Source organism: Alligator sinensis, unplaced genomic scaffold (genome assembly GCF_000455745.1).
Source record: "Alligator sinensis unplaced genomic scaffold, ASM45574v1 scaffold241_1, whole genome shotgun sequence".
Classification (NCBI taxonomy): domain Eukaryota; kingdom Metazoa; phylum Chordata; order Crocodylia; family Alligatoridae; genus Alligator; species Alligator sinensis.
In genome coordinates this window covers 3,934,349-3,956,930 of record NW_005841894.1, presented here as the reverse complement: position 1 = coordinate 3,956,930, position 22,582 = coordinate 3,934,349, and the positions used below count along the sequence as shown (strand labels likewise).

Genomic DNA, 22,582 nt, shown 5'->3' with positions numbered 1-22,582 from the left:
CAGGAATGCTGAAGACATAAGACACAGAGGCTGTGCTAGTGCACTAATTGGCACTCCCCAGCAGACTCTATTTAATACAGCGCGTCAGAGCAGATTGTAATTATAGTTGAAGACGCTTAATATGGGAACAGTTAAATTCTCAACTCTGTCCTAGAATCGTCTCTAATAAGTAAAGCTACAGTAAAAGCCCTGTTATCCAGGGAATGGGGAGTGTCGGGCATCTAAAAATTCTGGTTACCCGAGGCCGGCAGTTACAACCAGACATGGGGGTGGGGAGGAGGTAGCAGCAGCTGGATGCAGAGCGGTGGCATCACGGGGTGGATGTTTCAGCCAGATGCGGAACAGTGGCAGTGTGTGGTGGTGGGTGGAGGTGGTGGCAGCTGGATGCAAGCTTTCCCCTGCCTCCAGCTGGCCAGATGGAAATTCCAATTAATAGAGTATTCTGGCTACTAGAAGGCCGGATGACAGGGTTTTTACTGTATTTCCTTTACTGTGCTTCAGTTCTTCATCTGTAAAATAGGAGGGAAATATTGTGAAACTGTATGTTAGGGAAGCATTTTTTTTATGTCAGGGAGGGTACCTAATGGAGTGTAGATTCAAATGAGCTGTTTCCAATCTAGACCACATTAAAAGCATAGCTACAGCCACTTTTTCCCTGCCATCTCAAAATACTGCTGAAGCCTTCCCCGCAGCTCTGTGGGCATCGGTTGATAAACGCCTGGCAGATATTACATTTTATGACATGATTAACATAGGTGTGCATCAATAGATTTTGGGGGCTGATGCAATAACAGATTTTTAAGGTGGCATATCAGCAGATGCTGATCTGTTTTCCAGTATGCAGCCCTGCAGCTTGAGGAGCTGTGTGCACCTAGTAAGCTTGTTGTGGTGGAAGGGGAGGAGGGAGGGAAGGGGCTTGGGGAGCAGATGAAAGCCCCCGTAGTGATGGAGGAGTGGGGCTGGGGCCGGGGCAGGGGCTGCCCAGCTAGGGCAGGGCGCAGCACCTGTCTGAGCTGCAGCTTGTCCAGGGAGTGCTGGGAGGGGGGTGGATCCTGCCACTGCATGCATCCCAGGAGAGCACAGGACTGTCATGTGCCCCCTGGATCTGCATGCGAGGTGGATCTGGCTGCAGCTGTGGATTAGGGCTGGGGCTGCTCTGCTCTTCCCGGCAGGAGCTGGGCCACGCTGCACTTCAGGTGAGTAGCAGTGTTGGTAGGGGGCTATGGGGAAGGCTGCAGCCACCCCAAAATTTGCAGTAGCTGCCCCCCATAGCTCCCCTCTCAGTGCCGCTGCCTGCCTTGAGCACAGCCCTGGCCCACAGCCCCACGTGTCAGGAAGGGCGTCATGGCTCTGTCCCACTCCTGCTTCGCCCTGACTGGGCAGCACCTGCCCCAGTCCCACTCCCTCCCTTACTGCAGGGGCCTGGATCAACCCCCCACACCCCTTCCTTCCTTCCTCCCCTCCCATTCCATCAAACCACACTTACCAGCTGCATGCAGCTCTCCAAGCTGCCTGGTTGTGCTCCTCACTGCCTAGGCACTGCTCTGTGGCTGCGTGCATGGACAGGCTACTTATGGGCCCCATCAGGCCAATTTCCAATACAGTCAATTTTCTTTATATCAGTGCTGTTTTGATATCAGACTGGTTTGTTGGGTTTTTTTGTTTGTTTGGGTTTTTTTGTTTGTTTTTAATCCATGCAGCTCTATTGACTTGTTAATTAAACAACAACTGAGCACCAGAATGAACGCACACCAGAAATCTATCAAGACAGAAATACCCAATTACCTTTTTGGGGACACATTTCTCACAAGACAACCACACTCTGTCCTATCTATCAGTTCCGTTCCTCAAAGGGAATTTACAAAACAACTTTTGTAGACGAGCCTACAAACTTCACTTCATAAATCTACTGGATACAAAAAATCCTGGATAAAATATAGACATTAGATCTATGGTACATTATAACCTGCCTACCATGAGACTAACCCCAGGAAACCTCCCTTCACTTTACCAATTGCATTCTTTCAGCAGGTCAACACCTACTTCCACCCCCCCCCCCCCCCCCCCCCCCCACCTACCTGTCTCGTACCTATTGTTTCCCATCTCTCTGATCCTCATTGCCACACACTTGCATTTTCACAGACCTGTGTTTTGCATCTTGGCTTCCATTCCATCCAGGAGAACACAGAACAACATCAGAATCTCCCTATGCCTGAAGAAGGGTGTTTGTGCTCAAAAGCTTGCAAAGAACATTTTTTTTCCAACTATTTAATTGGTCTAATAAAAGGTATCACATTTACCCAAATGTGCCTATGTTCTTAGACTGACATGGTTACAACCAACACCCCTGCCATAAATTGTAACAATTATATGATTTTATATGCTGAGTTTCCCAACAAAGGCTCAGAGCAGCTTCCAGTAAGAGAACAGAACAACTTAAGGGCAAGAAAAATATCAAAATAAGAGACCCACTAAACAGTCTGAACCAGGCTTTGCTTGCTAAGTGTCTGCTGAAATAGGAAGGTCTTGCATCACTTTCAAACAATGTCCATGGTTGGCCTCTGGCAGGCCTCAAGAAGGGACTTTGTAAAGCTGAGGAGCAGCTGCTGAGAGAGCCCTCCCACATGTTTTTGCTGAGTGGACTTGACGTACTATTGGTGCTTACATGAGGTTGCTTTCAACTAACCTTGGAGATCATGGTGGGGCTTAAGGGAGAAGGCAGTCCACATGCCACATGTTCTCTTGAGTTTTATAACATGATAAAATTGCCAACCAGCCACAAAGAGATCCAGATTTCTGGGATAGTATTGTATCGTGCCTTAAATTGACCTTGTGGCATGTTCCAGACATAGGCTACCCCATACCTGAGCCTAACTCTCAGCTGAGTCTTGGGATCACACAGGGTAGCCACAGATTTAGGATCTAGCTGTCCTCTGTCTGATTTCCATGGTAGGTCTTGGAACAGCCCAGAGTCTCCAGCCAGGACATAGGGCCATCCTAGGTCTAAAAACTGCATGTGCACCTGAGCTACTTACTTGATGTGTTAAAAGCCTGTGGCCTTCAGAGGCCAAGATCAGGGAAAGCCTCCCTGGCTGGTGTCCTGACAGCCCAGATGAGCTGAACACATTGTGTTTCAAAGCCTGGGCCATGGGAATCCAAAATTAGTAAAGTCTTTCCAGCCCGGTGCTTCATATGTGGCTTTTAGATCTGGCTTTTTCACACCCAGTTCTAACTCTCAGCTGAGCACCAAGATTGGGCCTTGGAAGCCCCCTGGTGTCCATGAGGAATTTTTATGGCCTATCCCCAATGTTGTGCATCCTCCCATACATGTGTGGCATGGCAGGGCGCACAGTTTTTGGAGATGGGACTAAATATCCCATGGATTCCAATAACACTATTTTTGTCTACCAGGGACCTGACTTGCCAGGAGGTTGTCAGACTGAGTGTTTCACACACACCAAATAATGAAGACATACGGGCAAGAGATGCAGTCTAGCTCCGTAGGCTTTTCTAACAGAAGCAAAATAATGAGGTTTCATAATTTCACTTAGATACACTTACATATGTGTTTTTTTTGCTTCAGGAAATTCGTAATATAAACAAGTACAGTGGACTGTACTTGCACTCCAGTTAACGGCACATTGTTTCTGCAATGCGGTCTTTTTCCTTCCATTAAAGAATTCTTGCTCCCCTTTGACTAGGAAATCTCTTATTTGTGAGAGCTTGGGAAAAATAAGAACCCATTCTAAATTCCCTTAAGTTTAACAAAGTACATTTTAAAATGCAGCCTCGAGCAAGGGACAGAGGTAACTTAACTACTTCAAAAGAGGAAGAAGCAGGGGGTTGCCTCTTGGGAGAGCAACAACACTTATGCTGTAACTACTACCTCTGCATTCCCTTTCCATGATACGAATAAGCTATTTTTTTGTGAATTCCATTAATTTAGTCCAGAAGGAAATGAGATTTAAATTTATAATGTTTTACTTGTATTTCTACAAGAGTACGTAGACATAAGTTACTTAATACTGTTACCGTGAAGCCATATGTTTTCTTTATGGCACAAGTCTGGCTCAGTGCAGTGACTCGCTGTTCTCCTGGTTATCTGATATGCTGATGAACAGTTTGATAATGTACTGTTGTTCATAGTGTGCTTGGCACACAGGGCACTTTTTTTTCTTTAATAGTCCAAAGTTCCAGTTTCAGAAGTGACTTGAGCTCCTGTAGGCCTGTCCTTCAAAGTATTTAGGTCTCTAAGGAGGTAGGGCAGTTCAGATCTCAGTCTAAAGTAATCTTCAGAAAGGGACTTTTATAATGCCTGTCTGTTTTTACAGAGCAATACTTACATACCAAATAGTGTCATAAGCCCCTAGTTCAATTAGCTTGTTAGGTATCTAAAGTGAAAATACCAATACTGCCTGTATGGTTAAGGGCTTGCAGGCCAAGCCCTATGAGGAGAGACTAGGGCACCTGGACCTCTTCAGCCTCTGCGAGAGAAGGTTGAGAGGCGACCTTGTAGCTGCCTATAAATTCAACATGGGAGCACAGAAGGGAATTGGTGAAGCTCTATTCACCAAGGCACCCCTGGGGGTCGCAAGAAATAATGGCCATAAGCTAGCAGAGAGCAGATTTAAACTGGACATTAGGAGGAAATTCTTCACAGTTCGAGTGGCCAAAATCTGCAATGGGCTCTCAAGTGAGGTGGTGCTCTCCCCTACCCTGGGGGTCTTCAAGAGGAGGTTAGATGGGCATCTAGCTGGGGTCATCTGACCCCAGCCCTCTTTCCTGCCTATGCAGGGGGTCGGACTCGATGATCTATTGAGATCCCTTCCAGCCCTAACATCTATGAATATGTGGTTTGTACATAGTCTCATTGGTAGTTTGACTTCTAAGAACAGTTGTGGCAAGTTACCTTCTCTAAAACTGTCTGCTCTTGACAGAAAATGAAGCCTGCCAATGACCAAGAAGAAAATGAGCTTGTGATCTTGCATCTGCGGCAGCTGTGTGAAGCTAAACAGAAGACGCATATTCATATTGGGGAAGTGCCGTCGGTAAAACTTTTATGATTGCTTTTTTTTTTTACTTTATTCGGCTAAAACCTTAACTATTGCAAGCAGGGTGGTATTGGAATACCTCAGTGGGCACTGAAGCTTTTGAATGACTTGTCTGCTTATCTTAATTATACTGTTGTGCTTCATGTAGAGATGTTAAATTTTAAAGTTTGTATTTATGTGGCTTCTTCCCGTTCATCCAAAAAAGCCATGAGCAGTTACTCTAGTTCTAGATTTCAGTAGGAGGAACAGTAAGACCAAAACACTAACTTTTAAGCAGAGTAAGAAATTGATCGGTAAGAGAAGAATGTACAAAATTTCACTTAATTATCTAGGTAATCTCTCTTAAAACAAACAAACAAAAAAAAAAGTGGGGAGGGAAGGGGAGGCATAGATAGCTAGTTTCCTATAGGTTAGATTTTTCTTTTAAATACATGTATATTTTTTTGTGCCCAGGCTATGTTGTTTTAGTTCTTGGAGACCTTCAGTTGCCTAAAGTGTGGTCAAAATTGAAATATGCCTTTGCTTATTTCAACAGAACATTTCTGGCAGTGCAATTCCAGAAAACACTGCTAGTGGTGGCAGATTTAAACTTGACATTCTGAAAAACAAGGCCAAGAAATCCTTGACTAGCTCCCTGGAAAATATCTTCTCGAGGGTAAGATTAACCACTTGTCATTATTACTTCCAGATATCCTTGACAATGAGAACCAAAGCACAGTGCAACCTTATTATTTCTGTTTTTTAGTTCAAATGTCGCCTAAAAATTGGGGAGTCAGATTGTATGTGTAACATCTTATGACTTCAGATTTAATCTGTTTACGTGCTTCTCATAAATATGCACAGAAGAAGGAAAAGTGCTTTAGGAGCAATTTGTGAAAAATGAGTGTCCAGCAGCAGCAACTGAGGTGGCTGGAGGGATGATGAAAATGCATGTTATTGTCAATCCAAATGGTGGATTACAATTCTTCAAGGAATTGATTGATTATGGGAGGAGGAGGTAAAAGCATCAGTGTTTTGATCTTTTTTTTTCTAGTGAAGTATATTTCAAGTCTGTAACTTTATTTTATTTTTTTAACTGTTTAATATTTAATTCTAGGTCCTATACAAACATAATGTTAATTCACATGATACACTATGCATATTACCCCTAAAAGTACAAGGGGTTCTCATTCCATCATGTTAGCCAAGCTGTAACATCATTAAAAACTACAAGCAAGCAGAAAAGCCCACTAACGTACAGTATATATTTACCTCTAAATGCGGTGGTTATTGGTGGGTTTTTTCCTTTTCTTGAGGAGGAGGGGTTTGTTTGTTTTTTTTTTTAACTCGGACTATAAAAGGCCAAGTGACAGCAGGTAGACAGCAGAAAGAAAAGGAACAATAAAAAAAGGTGCTGGAGTGATCTATCAGCATCTACATGCTCAATAGACTGCTAGTCCGGGTAATCTGCATAAATGGATGGCCTGTGCCTGTAGAAGTACATTGTAACTAAAGGATTTAGGCCTTAGTTCAGTAAGGTGTTCCCAGTTATCCCGCAATAGATCTGGTAACATGATATACTCATGAGTGGATCTAGAATTTTGAAAAGTGGGGTGTACATGGTGAGGTGCATCATTTATAAAGCAACATTTTTTCCAGTAAAAAATAAACTAGAAGCTTTCCTAATAATAGGAAATGGCTAGGGCCATATTATTCAGTTCAAGACTGAAGCACAAACGCATAACTTCACTGAAATGAATTGACAATCTGCAGAAGTGTGAAATTGCTTTGCATTCTGCCGTCTGTTAGAATCAGCTAAGGATAGTGAGATTGGTGGAACGTCATGGCCATTTAGAAAAGACACCTGCAGAATGAAGAGTTTTTTAGAAGGGATCAGATAGATTTATAATGAGCCATGAAGTCAATTGACTCCTTCAACACTGCCTGAGAAGAAATGCTGCTGTCACTGCCAGACAGTTAGTTGGTTTTCAACTTTTGGGTGGTGTGGGAATTGAAGGGGATGGGGTACAAGTGAACACCTCCTGGATCCTCCCCTGGATGTACTAGTTACAACTAATAACATTGTTTAAGTAGCAAAAATGTCTTGTTTTGTCTCTACTCAAGCACTTCATATACTTACCTCTTTAAGCACATGTCGTCCCACTAAAATCTGGAAATACTCTGGCTTAAATTTTAGGAATAGGCTTTAAATGCCTTGATGGAGTGGGGCAATAGCTAGCATTATTTAGATCACTTTAATCTGACTATACTTAAAGATGAGGATTTTTATAGCACTTGTGAGACACTAGAAGAATATGACCTGTGCACAGAAAAGTGGCTGAAGAACAATACTTGAAAGATCTGTGCAGTTCTAGTACTTGGAAATATCAAATGGTGATAGATGGCCATATCTGTACTCTGTTGGATTTATTTATTTTCCGTGTCTACAGAGAATAGGACTCTTAGAGCCAGATTAAACAAGGTTCTTTGGGTGAATCTAATATCTTTTATTAGACCAACTTAAATAGTTGGAAAAAAAATTATTAAACAAGCTTTTGGGTTCAAAAACCCTTCATCAGGCTAAGGAAGTTTCAGCAGAGCCAGATTATGCTTTCATGAGGGTTTTTTTTGTTTTTGTTTTTTTCAATAGGGGATGCTGTTGTAGAGCAGGTGTTCTGGGGATGGGGTGTCAGTGTAGGAGAAGAAAGGCCCAACAAACACTCTGGCTAGGGACAGACATTACACACAAACTGGTTTAAGTGATCAGAAACTGGTTTAAACCTGTAACAGAACAGATGTTCCGTTCACATAAACCAGCTTGAGATAAACCTGGTTGAATGTAGTATCAGACTTAACTGATTTGGCTCAAACTGGTTTATGCAATGTCTGTCCGAGACCCCTTGCTGGTTTGAGTTAAATCAGACTCCTAAGCATGCTCTCTGGGCTGGGTGGGGCTCTGTGCTCCACAGCAGAGCTGGCCCCTCCCATCTGCTCTCTGGTTGCAACTCTGGCAGAGACTTGCAAGCACGGCAACATCTGCCTGGTTTCATCCTCCTTCCCCTTCCCCACTCCCTGCTAAGCAGGAATTCCCCATCCCTTCTGCCTTAGATACCTCAGCATTAGCTAGCAGACCACATGCTGGCTATGGTCCATGCTATGGCAGATAGCAGTGTTGGGTTAGGGCTTTTTGGAGCCAATCAAAGCTCAGCTGGTAATGTCCCTCTGTTCCTACTTTTAAGAAAAGGTTGAACTAATGAGAGTCTATTTGTTTGTTTTCTGATGGGGTGAAATGCTGATAACACAGCTGGTAAATGCTCTGTTATCAAGGGGGGGAACCCCTCTCTAATCCTACTGGGGCCTGGCTACACCCCACCCCACCCCACCCTCAGGTCAGCACTGGAAGGGAAGGGAGGGCTGCTCTAGCACCAGGGTCACTGCTTCAGTAGTGTTTTTATAGTGCATAGTAGATGGAATCTTGTACAGTCAAGGTTGGACAAAATAACCTGCATGGTTGTCTGCATTACCTGCATTACATTACCCAGACCTTCTAGGCCTGCCTGTTTTTATCATAGAGTATCTGGTCACGTGGTATATTCCTAGTAAATGCAGGATTTTGGAGTGACACATGCCTTGCACATGTAACTACAGTGGATTTAGAACACAAGCATACCAGAATTTTGCAAGCTAGAAATTGGTTCAACAGTGTTTTTGGGTTTTTTTCCTTTTATTCCCATTAATGGCTTCATTAATATAAAAGTTAGTTAAGAAACATCCTGCAAGACTGATAGGGAAATGATACATGTCCTAATATTTGGAGCAGGAACAACTTTTTTGTGTATGCTGTCTAACACAAAGTTCTGACTGCCAAGTGCTTTGTTAAACATGAATTTAAAGAAATAGAGAGCAACTTCTCATGTTTCTTTTTTGCCATCTGTGTTGTAAAATATATTTGCTTTGTGGGGCAACATCTCTTTGTCTCTTTTGCAGTGCCTATCACTGATCCAAGGGTTAGACTTTAAGTATTTATTTCTTTACCTCCCAGTGATTTCCATGCTCTCTGCCCCTCTTTTTGCTACCCAACGAGGCATGCATAAATATCTAGTGCCGTGATGGTATTAAAGTTTAATCATAAAACTTACCTTCATTTTAACTTGGTAAAGAAAATACTTGAATAGTTTAGAAGACAACTTATTATCTTTGAATAAAATCTTCTTCCAAGCTTTTGTTGCAGGCAAAAAGTTGTTAGTTATTTCATAGTTATTTATTTAATGTGTTTTTTGTTTTGTTTTTTTAAGGATGTGCTTATAGAACGTCAATTTTTAAAGGTATTCAGAATGTTGGGTTTTTTTTAAACCCTCACACTTAAGTTGTACTTGTTGGTGATGTATTCACATCTCTCATGGTACAAACTGCTTAATTAGGACTGTGCCATTCATGTCACTTAAACTTCCACAGCATCTGACAAAGTGAACTTGGGTTCACAAAACCCTGTGGTGGGCAGTCTTATTCAGTTAGTCTATAAAAATGCATATCTACCCTGCCTTCTGATTTTAGCAGGATCCTGGTTTTCTCTTACTTTTTTTAAATCCCCAATTTTCGGTTAAAAAAACAAAAACAAACCCCAAATCCCCATTTTTCCATGACTTAAATGAAATGCCATGATATCTAGATGCCCTTGATGCATGTTTTCCTAGCTAAAGCCTGTGTTGTACAACCCGCTTTCTTTACTGGCCTTTCCCTAGATAACTAGATATTAGTGGTGTTTCATTTAAATTATGGAAAATATGGATTTGGGGTTCTTCTCTTTAAAACCAAAAATTAATTTTTTTTTTTTTTTTAAGATGGAGAAAACCAGGATCCCTGCTGACTAGACTTCAGACCGACATGGCTAACTACCTCTCACTACTTGAAAGTGTAATTTATTTACTAATACCTGCATAGGGTTTACAGCTAGACTATAAATGAGAAGCACATGTCCTTTTGTGTTCTGCTCTAGTAAGATGTTATTAAAATAGAAGGCTGCAAAGAATGCCACTTTCCCTTTTGTTTGTTTTGCTGAAGTGATCTTATTTGTGCCAGGACTGCATTGAAAACAAACTGGCTTCCTAGCTGTGGGTCTCAGAAAAATAAATATAACCTGTTTGACCTCAAACATCATAAATACAGTTTGTGAAGGTTGTTCCCAGTCTATGCCGGACTAAGAATAGGTTGGGGGGCGGGGGGTTTCCTGACCTAAGAATTGACACATTTTGATGACCAAAAACAACACTGCTATTCAGTGAATTTTTTAAGTCTATTAATTTGCAATATTTTTGTTTATTTCTCTGGTATGTGGGAAGCCAGTAAAGAAAGAGGGTTGTATAATGCAGGTTTTGGTTAGTATGACATGTATCAAAGGCACTGACATTTGTTTTGGTTTCCAGGACTAAAACTCTGGCCAGAAAAAGTAACCTGAAAAAAATGTAACTTTTGCTGATGTTGCACAACTGCAACTAGAGCTGTGAATACAGTGAGAGGAACTATTTTGCCCTCTGTTTATCAGCAGCTTGTAAAACAAGTATGATCTTGCATATCTTGGTTTTAAGTATGGAAGTAGTGCACAGCAGCAGTTTATAGATACCATCTCAAGGCATATTTCCACTTATTCTGGAGAAATTTGGAACTGCAAGAGATCTCAAAAGGTCATCTAGACCAAGACTGTCCTAGGGCAAGATTAAATATACCAAGACCATATGCTTGTCTATTTTGTTCTTTAAAAACTTCAATACTGGAGATGCACAAAATTCTCATTCCAGTTCTTAATATTCTTGTATCTAGCTTTTCTTCCTGGTTTCTAATACCATGATCTCCTTTGCTGCAAATTAAGACCGTTATCTCCTTGACCTACCTCTTGTCACATGGAAAGCAATTGATCAATAGCCCTTCTTAGATGTAGTTTTACAGAATTCCCTTGCCTTCTCTCTTCCTGACTAACCAAACTGAATTCTTTCAACTTTCTTCATAAGTTTTATGTTTTAAATCCATTCTTATCACTGATCACTCTCCTCTGGACTTTCTTGAACTTGTTTACATCATTCTAAAACTGCAGTGACAAAACCTGGATGAAACACTTCAATTGAAGTCTCTGCAAAGCAGAATAACTACCTGTGTGTATTGCTTTAGCATCCCAGAACATTTGTCTCTGCTGCAGCAGCGTCACTTAGTTGACACAATTCAGTTGGTGGCTCTCAGCAGTGATTCTCTACAGGATTCTGGGTGGTTGTGGTGCTCTTTAGGGTGCGATGCAACATTGGGACTGTTAGGTATGCAAGCACCTATGTGCGATTCACAAGATAAATCCAAATACTTCAAACAGGAAGCCATAATATCAAAATTATTTTGACCTGTTGTGGTGTTTGAATTCTTTACAACGGGAAACTTGCTCTATTATTGGCAGGCACATTCTAAGGTGTACCTTGAGCCTAACAAGGGATGGCTTGAGTCTAAAAAGTTGAGAGCCACAGCTCTTGGCATATTCACAATCCTGTACTGCAGCCTAACAAGTTTTCTCTTTTGTAGTCATTCAGTGTGTTTACTGGCCACTCCCTGTAAGTACCAATCCTGTTCCAATATATTGGGGATGTTCAACTTCTGAGCAGTTGGTGAACCCCCCTGCCACATGGGTTTTGCAGATTCCCTGGGCTCCTAACTTTATATCACAATGGCTGCCCAAGCTGTTTTGCTCCACCTCTGAGGTAGGGGCAGGAAGCTGGAGTGGGGAGAGGAACCTGGAGACCCTGGCAGCAGGAGGAGGAGAGGTGGGAAGAGCAGCAGCCACCATGTGCAAAGCCCACAAATAGGAAGTTCACCCATCGCTGGCCCCATGTGGCTTCTGGGCTGCGAGCTGGACAACTCTGCAGTATAGCATTGTGTTGACATACGATGTAATGTAGGATAGAAAGGAGGGGGGAAATAAAAAAACTTATGAGTTTTAAGGTGGTGGTGTTTACCCTAGGAACAAATGTGAAGTCAAACATAACCTTTTCATGGACTTGTTGGCATTTGGTTCTTCCAAACGATTGCTGAAGTAGTTTACTTTGCCCTCATCCCTATGTACATTCAGATCATAAGAAGTGTCTTAGCAAAGAGGACCCTGGGAATCTTCTGCAGTCTATATCACTTAGGACAGGAACATCTTAATGACAAGAAGGGAAATGCCTTTTTTTACTTCACTTTTCACAAAAATGGGCTGCTACTAGCTGATAAGTGCAGTTAGCAGCAGATATAGGGGAGGAGACGAACAGCCTAGATTAATGGCAAAACAGGTTGGGGATTACTTACAAAAGCTAGTTGCTTTCAAATCTGCAGGGCCAGATGGGATGCACACTACAGTAATTTTGGACTGTTTGGAAATCCTTTTTGGGAACTCATGGGTGTTGGGTGGTGTCCTGGATGAATGGAAAAGGGCAAATGTAGTGCCCATCTCTTTTTTTTTTTTAAAAGGTGAGAGGGGATTTGGGGAACTACAGACCAGTCACTGACCTCTATACCCAGCAAGATCATGGAGCAGGTCCCCAAGGACTCTATTGTGAAGCACCTAGAGGAAATGAAGGTGATCATCAGGGATCCTGGGTTTTTTTCAAATCGAATAAAAAGGAACTACAAAACCTACATTTTTCCACGATTTAAAATGCAATGCCACAGGATCCCTGGTGATCAGGAACAGTCAGCTTAGATTCACCAAAAGCAAGTCCATGCCTGACCAATCTGACTTCCTTCTATGATAAAATGGCAAGCTCCGTGGATGAAGGGACAACAGTGGATGTGGCGTACCTTGACTTTGGGAAGACTTTTGACAATCTTCTGCAATATCCTTGCTAAGAAGCTAAGGAATACAGACTAAATGAAAGTCCTGTAAGATGGATATGTAATTAATTGGATCATCGTACTCAGAGTTGTCCTCAATGGCTCAATGCATCAAGTGGGGTTCCCCAGAGGTCTGTCCTGGATCTGGCATTGTTCAACAGCTTTGTTAATGATTTGGATGATGGGGTCATGTGCCTATTTTAGCTTTAGCAAAGTTTTGGATGACCAGATATTTGGTGGAATTGCAGACTCTCCAGAGGGCAGAGCTAGGATCCAGAATGACCTGGATAGACTGGAAAAATGGTCCACAACCAGCGAGATGATTCAACCACGACAAGTGCAAAGTCTTGCATTTGAGATGGAATAACCACATGTGCAAACACAGACTGAGGAATGAGTGGCTGGGCTGCAGTACTGCAGAGAAGTACCTTGGGGTTACAGTGGAACACAAACTGAATATGAGCTAACAGTGCGCTCTTGTTGCATGCAGAATAAAGTCAACAGCATCCTGGGTTGTTTTAACAGGAGTGGTGTTACTTGCAAATCAAAGCAAGTGATTTTTCCATTCTTCGTACCGGTGTGCCCACACCTGGAGTACTGTGTCCAGTTTTGGGCCTTGAAGTTTAAGAAGGATGTGGACAGTCTGGAGAGAATCCAATGCAGGCAACAAAAATGATTCGGGTCTTGGAGACCAGACTGATGAGGAAAGGCTGAGAACTAGAGTTTAGCCTGGAGAAGAGAAGACTGAGTGGGGATTTGATAAGTCTTCAATTACCTGAAAGGTGATTACAGACCAGATGGGCTTTTCTCTGTGGCTGTAAGGGATAGGATTAGCAGCAAAGGTCTCAAGCTTCAGCAGGGGAAATCTTAAGGTGAAGATTAGGAGGAACTTTCTGACTATGAGGGTGGGCAGGTATTGGAATAGGCTACCTAGAGAACGTGGAATGTCCATGCTTGGAAACTTTCAAAAGCAAGTCAGACAGGCTTTCCTGGGATGGCTTGGTCAGTGATGATCATGCCTTGAGCAGGGGGCTGAAGTAGTTGACTTCATGAGGTCCCTTCTAGCCCTACTTTCCTATGATCATAAAAGGTTTTTACACTCCAGAGTATTCTCATGAGAGGAATTAAAAGCCTTTTTCCTCCCCTTCTCAGAACTTATTGTGTGCATATTAAAAAAAAAAATCCTTACATTCTTAATTATACTTTTTGTTTGTTTCTTGGAGGTACATTTATGAGAGTGTGAGCCATCACATGGTCTATAAATATAACACTTGAATGAACAAATTTAGTACTCTAAAATCAAAGGATTTTGCATTGATTAGAGATACGTGGTTCAGGCAGATGTTTTGCTGTGTTGCTCATCTATACCTCTTCCGGGTTTACATTTTAAGATGACTGTTTTTGTCCTGTGCTCTCTTTGAACAAATTGGCTTAATCATACTATGAGGAATAAAATATGATAAAATTGGGCACTTGTATTTCTGCAGGGAGCTAACAGAATGCGAGGCCGTCTGGGAAGTATGGACAGCTTTGAACGAAGCAATAGCATTGCTTCTGACAAGGTATGTAGCAAAATTTAAGCAAAACTGGAATGTTGTTGCCAATCTCCTTTTTGATTTTTTTTTTTGAAGAACAGTGCATTTATGAAGAGAAATTTCAAGGGAGCTTATCTACCACAAAGATTACTTCAGTTTTCGAAAGCACCTTAAAGTTGAAACATTTTATCTTTACTTCTTATTGTTTATGCTTGCTATTTGTTTTATAATCCAACTAACAACCTCTAATCTGCTTCTCTCTCAACCACTCAGATGAAGTAAGTCCTATAAAATAATTGTAAAAGCAAAGAACCTAAATTGAGAGAAGCCTTACTTTTTTACAGGTAAAAAAACCTTGGTTAATTCAGTTAGAAATTTGGGTCTTAATTACTTGGTGGCTGTCCTTTTAAGAGGTACCCTCTGCATAAACCAGTTTTTTGTTCAATTTTTTTTATTTCCTGTTTTTAGTGCCTTCCCACTTACCTCACCTCACACAGTATTTGATTGGATTACACCTTTTCCCTGGAGACAAGGATACGCAACAGCTTTCATGATTTGATTTTTTTTCCTGTTACACTTTGCAATCTGACTCTGTAATAATAGGCTCCTTTTCCAGGATATCACTTTGACAGTACAGGAAATGTGTTCATGTTGTGTTGAGAAAACTATTGAAAAGCAGCTTCTCTTATGATATTTTTCCCAAGCTTACTTATTTTACTGAAAGAGCAAGATGTCTCTTCAGCGTGTGCTCCAAAGATGAGTGCCATGTTAGTTTTGAGTGCTTTGAGTATACCCATTATACTTTTTTCTTCCTTTTAAAAAGGATGCTGCTATTTCGAAGACATTCTTGGAAAAAATTTGCTGGCACTGGTGGCACAGCTGATAATTAGCATACAATAGGCCATGACCAGAAAGGGGAGAGGCTTCAATCTCTCTTCAGTCTCTTGATGGACTGTAGAGTCTGTTCAGCTGTCACAGCATGCAGAGGGGAAGGCCTCATTCCCAACTGATTTTTTTTTTTCAGGACTGTTCTCCTGGTGATTCACCTCCTGCCACTCCTCCAGCTTCCCCGGTGTCTTCAGGCTGGCAGCCATTTCCTGAGGAGGACTCGGATTCTCCCCAGTTCAGAAGGCGTGCACACACGTTCAGCCACCCACCATCCAGTGCCAAGAGGCGGATTGCTTTCCAGGATGGAAGATCCCAGAGCGTTAAGTCCCCTCTTCTGAGACAGAATTCTACTGAGCCCAACGGGTAAGTTTTGCGTTCTCGTGTGCGCAAGTATTTTTAGTATCCTCTTGATAAAGTGGAATAGAATGAAATGAAAAACACAAGCCTATACCTAAGCCCCAGCAGGTAATATTCTTGTAAGCTAACTCTACAGTATTTTAGATGCATTTTTTTTTCTCCTTTTAACTTGATGATGGTGAGCTTCCCAGAGCTAAAGAATTTGTAGCTGTGCAACAGTTAATATACAAACAACTAACTAACCGGAGAGGCCTATGCAGAGGTGGAGTGAACATGGAAATAGCACCACTTCTAATCACTTTGCTAGTTCCTTGTACAAATGAATTAATCTCTTAGCTGTGTTCTGAACTGCGGCCTTGTAGAAGCAAAAACATTCCCATCAGTTGAGCTACTTGGGTTGTAGCACTACAGGGAGCCTAAGTGTTGAAAGTCTCAGGAAGCTTCCAGTGTCACTTGCTCACTTTGTCAGGTATAGCTAACAAAGTAGTTGTAGGAATTCAATATTTCTATGCTGTGGGATTCCTCAGGAATATTTTCCTGAAGGAGAGGGATATGCAAGTTTTGTAATATTTCTACTTTTCCCCCAAAAGTCTCTCGTCCTTTGCAGTGGAAACCTTCCCTCTAGCTATTAGGGTTTGAATTCTTACTCCCTTGGGAGCTAAGGCTGGTACCTTCATTTGATCAGAAGGGGGTCACTTCACTTCTTTCCAAGGTTTCTCAATATTGTGCTACTCACCCCTGCCCTATTTCTACCTCCAGGCTTTGCGCATACAAAATCCACAGCACTTTTCATTCTTGTTTACTGTGGAGCCCACTCAGGCAGTCCAATTTTTTTATATGGTAATACTTTTTTTTTTTTTCCCCCCCCAAACTATAACACCCCTTTAATTTGGAAACCACATTTCTGGAAATCATATTGGATATATTTTTGCCACTCTGCTTCTATTCAGTGTATGTAATAAATGTTAACTCCACAACAAACTCTCTCGCAAAGGTTAACAAGTCTGTTCTGTTTGACATCAAGGACAAAGGAAAAACTGGCCTTGAAATGCATGTGCCATATTATTATTCCTTCTGCTTTAGAGAGGAACTTCAATGTGTGTTTTGTTTTGGTTCTAGTTTTGGTTTTTGGTTTTTTGTTTTTTTGTTTTTTTCACTGACCACTATGTTGTATGCAAGCAGGAAACCTTTAGTTCTTGGTACTTGCTGACTTCATTTCTTTGTAATAATCTGCAAGAAGTCTGACTTTTTAAAGTTGCATGATCAGCACATTTCCAGTCAAAACAGCTTCATGACAATTTTATCTTAGACTGATTTCTCCTCTCTTCCCTTTCCCCCCCGCCCCCCAGTTTAACTAGAAATATCAGAGCAGAACAACTTGAGACTATTCTAATATGTTTTCTTTTCTTTTTCCTTGAGTACAGAGGTGTTTAACTTTTTTGGTTCGGTATGTATTTCTTAATGTGCAAGATTTTTTAATTTACTCAAATGTTTAGAGATTAGTGTTGCATACATCTCTCTCTCTCTCTCCTTCTTTTAATTGGTGACTTCTCCAGTAATTTATTTTCAGGAAGAGTTGGAATTTTAATTCGGAAATCTCTGAAGTGCTTCTTCAACTTCCTCTCTGTCACATGGTTGCTTTTCCTTGTTTCATCCTCACTCTAGTCTGTTTAGCAAACCAGTACTGATAACCAATGTGAACCACTGAAGCCTGCTTAAAATGGCAGCTAAGATAAAGCTAAGTAGTTATTCTTGGGTGCCTGCAGCCAAACTTCATTCCTGTATTTTCTTTAAAGCTGTTGTAAGTTAGTAATCTAATTTTATTAGCACCTCCCCCTTTACATGTGATACTGTACTCCCAAATGGTCAGAGTTGTAAGTAGAAGTTGAGTCTGCATCTTGTCCAGTATCTATAACTTGGGTATTTTAAATTGTTATATCCAACCTATTTTTACACTGTAACTATTTTTCTCTTATTGCCTGTACAGTCTTACTGCTATAACTCGGCGCTCTCGCTGTGAGAGTGAATCTGCATCTTCCAGTCTCCCTTCTTCTTTCTCTGCCCCTTCTTTCCTGAAAAGCTTTTACCAGGGTTCAGGAAAGCTGCTCCAGCAGTCAGAAAATGACCTCTCCAAGAGGTGAGAGCAGTGTCTTCTGCCTGCAGTAGTGTTTTTCAACTTTGGGAACATAAGGGTCTCAGTGAAATGTGACCCCACACATCATAATGTGTGAGAGATGCTGCTCCTTGCACTGATGCTTTTCTAACAAGTTTTCTCAACACTTGATTTGAATTGGTGAACAAAGCATCCTGTTGACATGCTCATCAAAAGTTTTAAAGACACGTTTGTTAGTTTGTGTAGTAAACTTGATGGTGTGTGGCTGTAATAAAGCTGCCCAGCTATTGCACTGATCTATAACTCTGGTACATGATGTTGCATTGTGGAAGGAGGGTTGGGACAGGGGGGAGTGGTGAACGAGCTTTTCACCAACTAACATTTCTGTGCTGAATGCAGGCAGCATGTGTTGGCATTATTTCTTTTTTTAAGCTTGAAACTGAGAAGAGAACCATGAGAGAAGACTACAGTGTATTATTCCATTCCACGGTGGAACCTGGTATGTGGTGGGAAGGGACTGACTATTTTATTTTCCTGATGCTTTACTTCAGCAATTAGTACCGATGCTCCATAACCTTATCCTAGCAGTGAAGAGTTCATAGTCACTGTAGGGAGCTTTCTTACTCGCAGTGAGAAATCCACATAATGACCTAAATAAACTAAATATAAGCATGGGGGTTGAGTCAGGAGAGCACTTTAATTACTTTCCTGAATCAGAGCCATAGTGATTTAAAAGGCTTGTCATGTGCTTTGACTGCATGATTTTTATAGCTTCTTTTTATAAAACTTGACTCTTATTCTACCCTGCAGACTCCTTATCCCCTGAACTAACTACTTAGTGGCTTTCTTCAGAGCTAGTCTATTGCACTGTACCTGTGGTAATTGCCACTGATTCTCATTTCTCTTGGGAGGGAGCCAGTCTTGGTGGAATCTTCTTTTAAGCTGTATCGGTGTTCTTCTGACTGCCCTTCTACCATAAACGTACAATCTGGCAGTTGTTTTTGAAGTAGTGTTTTGGTCAAGTCAAGGTCTAAAGTTTAGTTGACAAGCAGAACTTTTTACACTTGGAGACTTAAGTCATCCAAGGTTTAAGTGGAACAGACTTCTAAAGTTTCCAGGATATCTGAAAAGAATGGTTTTCCCATTTGCTTCCTATGGAAACTGCAATCCCACCTCTAAATTAGTTTGCTGATTGTTTGAGCTAGTAACCATTTGTGCTTCCATCCTCATACACTAGGTAGCACAGAGAGGGCTTGATCCCATTGGGAAACATTGGGCATGTCTACACATCACTGTACAGCAACATTACTACGGCACTATGCTTTAGTATTTTCTTTTGGAAGTACTAAAGCACAGTGTACTATGGGCAGTTAGTGCCATGTATGCAGCGCACAGTTAGATTTTGCCACTATGTTGCCGTAGCGGCACACTATACTGGGGAAGTGCGCAGCTATGGCGATGTAGCTGCCAATCACATGTAGACCCACGTGATCACTACATCGCTGTAGTGCACCATGTGGCGAAGTAGCATGTTGCTACGTTGCTGTAGGGTGAAATGTGGATGTACCCATTGTGAAACATGTACCACTGATTCTATCAATGCATTGTGGTGTGCCCTAGTGAGGAAGAATTTCCCTGTAATATATTGATCAGAATAATTAGATAAAGCACTCGCCCTTATTTCTCAGGACTCTTTTTTTTTCTTTGAGATCTAATCTACATTTTAAATTCTGCTCATGGAAGTATGAAGGAAAATCATGCGCAACTGATATCAAAAACCCTCATGTACACAGATTTATAGTATCAAGAAAAGTCATTTTGCCAGTAGAGTTTGAATACATTTTGGGAGCTGGTTTGTAAAAGAAACCTGCTGTCACAGAGGAGTTACTAGGAGCTCTACTGGCAACCCCTTTTCAAAGTAGACTACCTTGGTAGCATGTTGGTTTGGGAGTTGTGCCTTTTATTAGATGATAGGTCTTGGCCTGCCATCTTATTTTCTATCCTACCTTTTTTTAATTTTGAGGAACTTCCCTAAAACCCACATTTCCTCAAAGCTAAAAAAGTTTAACAAATTTTTGAGAGAAATGCAAGGTCATTTTTGAATTCTGATTTATACTACTTTTAGGCTCAAGATGGTAGCTAACTTTGTTAGCCTAAAGTAAGGCAGGGCAGGGTGGCACTTTAGGGCGTTTTTACACATGTTGCTGATGCAGCACCAGGTGCTTTTAATTAGCAAGTCATGCTGCTTAAAAGTGCCTGGTGCTGCATCAGATGCAGGTGTATAAGTGGCACAGCACGTGTCAGTGCTGTGAATGGTGGTGCACTTTGAACTAAAGCACATCAAATGTGTTTTTAGCTCAAAGTGCACCACCTGCCACTTTCTCAGTGCTGACGTGCCCTCTGCCACTTATACACCTGCATCTGACGCAGTGCCGGGCACATCCATTACATGGTCCAGTAGAGCTCCGTTACTCTACTCTGCCTTATGCTGGAGGTTGCGGAAAAGTCTGTGTGACTTCTGACAGTGATGTATTATTCTGTGTAGAAGTTGGATTTTGTTGGTTTTTGTTTCTTGTTGAGATGCAGCAAGATTCTAATAATTCCATTTTCTTCACTGGAGTTGTTCCAGATTTACATTAGTTCATCAGATGAAAATTTGGCCCTTGCCCCAGTGTTCTGAGAACGCACTGAATTAAAGAATAAAATGTATATGGACATTGTGCATTGCAGTGCAGGGTCTTCAGCGTTTCTTAGTAATGAGATTTTAACTTTTTCTGTATTAAAGTAACATCTTAAATTCTGTATTGATGTTGCTTCAGAACAAATATTTTGATTTCTATAGAAACATTTCACTTTCTCTTCATTGTAATCCTGCTCTTTTAATACTGATGATTGATGTATTTGTGAAAGGTTTTACGGGGCTACTTTTTTTTTTTTTAAGTGATGAAAATACCTATGTAGTAGTCAGTCAGACATTCAGATCATGTACTCTGGAGAGACTTAAGGAATAGTGTAAATGATGGTCTCTTCATAGGCAATGTGGGTTCCCGCCCCCCCCCCCCCCCACTCCCTACCCCTGACCTTATGTTGCAAAAGTTATTGACAGTACCACATTTTACCTGAGTAGAAGACTACCTGGATTATAAAATGATCCCCCAGTAATTAGATTCTGTATCTGGAAAAATATACATTATTATATTTTTCCAGGTATAGAATCTAATTAGTGGAGGTTTGCCACTCATGACTGGACCCAGGTGTTTTTGTCATAAGTCCTGGGATACTCAAATGTATATGTAGATGAAGCCAGAGCAACCTGGTCTGTCTCCACCTCATGGAGAGTATAGCTACACTAATATGCAACAGGATCAAAGAGGGGGAGACAGAGGGATTCTTAATGAACTGCTTGGGACCCAAAATGGTGGCATTTGCCAGACATTTAAGACTGGTGAAGAAAGAGGACTCATGGGAAGTGAGAGACAGACAGGCACAGCTCAGCTGTGGGAGTAAAGTGGAAGTTGAAAGTGTATGCATTGTAGTGGCTCCCCATGATTTGAAAAAGTTGAATGCAATGGGCATTGCCATATATCTTACTCAGATGGGCTGTACTAATTTATTCTGGGGTAGGTTCTCATCAGTATGTTTGCCCAATATTGGGCATGTGTTTTACAGTTATACTCAATATTGGCTGCATGTCATCAATGTCATAGTTTGTTTCTATTACAGAGCACATTGCTTTTGGCAGCAGTTTAATGATAGACAATACATTTACACAAAATGAAAGCTTATTAAATACAAGATGAGAAGCTTTTTTTCCTTATGCTGGGAGGAGGCATGTTAGATTTGAGTAAATATGGCACCTTACCATGCTGGTGGGGAAAAATATAAGCTCATTCCTTTTCCTCATGGTTTGATTTCTTTCTTTTTCCTTTCATTCCATACTTAGTCTTGAATGGCTCAGCATAGGAATCTGAATTTAAACTGGAATGGCTGGGAATGTACTATAGAATATCATAGAAATTTAGGGTTGGAAAGGACCTCTGGAGGTCATCTAGTCCAACCCCCTGCTCAAAGCAGGACTATCCCCAGCTAGATCATCCCAGCTTGGGCTTTACCTAGTTGGGTTTTGAAAACCTCCAAGGATGGAGCTCCCACTACCTCTCTGGGTAACCTGTTCCAGTGTTTTACTACCCTCCTAGTGAGAGAAATCCTTCCCAATATCCAACTGAAGTTTCCCTTGATGCAACTTGAGACCGTTGCTCCTTGTTCTGTCATCTGCCACCACTGAGAACAGTCTAGCTCCATCCTTTCTTTCAAAACCCCGCTTCAGGTAGTTGAAGGCTGCTATTAAATCTCCTCTCTAGACTAAATGCCAGTTCCCTCAGTTTTTCCTCATAAGTCATGTCTGCTAGCCCCCTCACCATTTTGTTGCCCTTCACTGGACTTTCTCCAATTTGCCCACATCCTTTCTGTAAGGGGGGAGGAGGGGGGGAATTGAGCCCAGTACTCCAGATGCTGAATAGAGAGGAATAATCACTTCCCTTGATCTATTGGCAACACGTGTACCAATGCAGCCCATATGCCATTAGCCGCCTTGGCAACAAGGGCACGCTCTAACCCCCAGGTCCTTTTCTACAGAGTTGCTGCCCAGCCAGTCAGCGCCCAGCCCCCAGACTGCATGGGATTGTTTCATCCGAAGTGCAGGACTTTGGACTTGTCCTTGTTGAACCTCATGAAATTCCTTTTGGCCCAATCTTCCAATTTGTCTAGGTCACTCGGAATCCTAGCCCTGCCCTCTAGCATAGCTACTCCCCTCC

General features: G+C 41.7%; 1 protein-coding gene across 1 annotated transcript in view; it reads left to right on the top strand.

The window, feature by feature from the left end:
* The window catches only part of TBC1D4 (TBC1 domain family member 4), a 129,312-nt gene that overhangs the window by 70,545 nt on the left and 36,185 nt on the right, over window positions 1–22,582 (top strand). Inside the window, exons 7-11 of the mRNA XM_025197332.1 lie at window positions 4,938–5,048; window positions 5,587–5,706; window positions 14,363–14,437; window positions 15,435–15,661; window positions 17,643–17,792. Coding sequence (XP_025053117.1) covers window positions 4,938–5,048; window positions 5,587–5,706; window positions 14,363–14,437; window positions 15,435–15,661; window positions 17,643–17,792 — 683 coding nt within the window. The remainder of the gene's footprint in view (window positions 1–4,937; window positions 5,049–5,586; window positions 5,707–14,362; window positions 14,438–15,434; window positions 15,662–17,642; window positions 17,793–22,582) is intronic.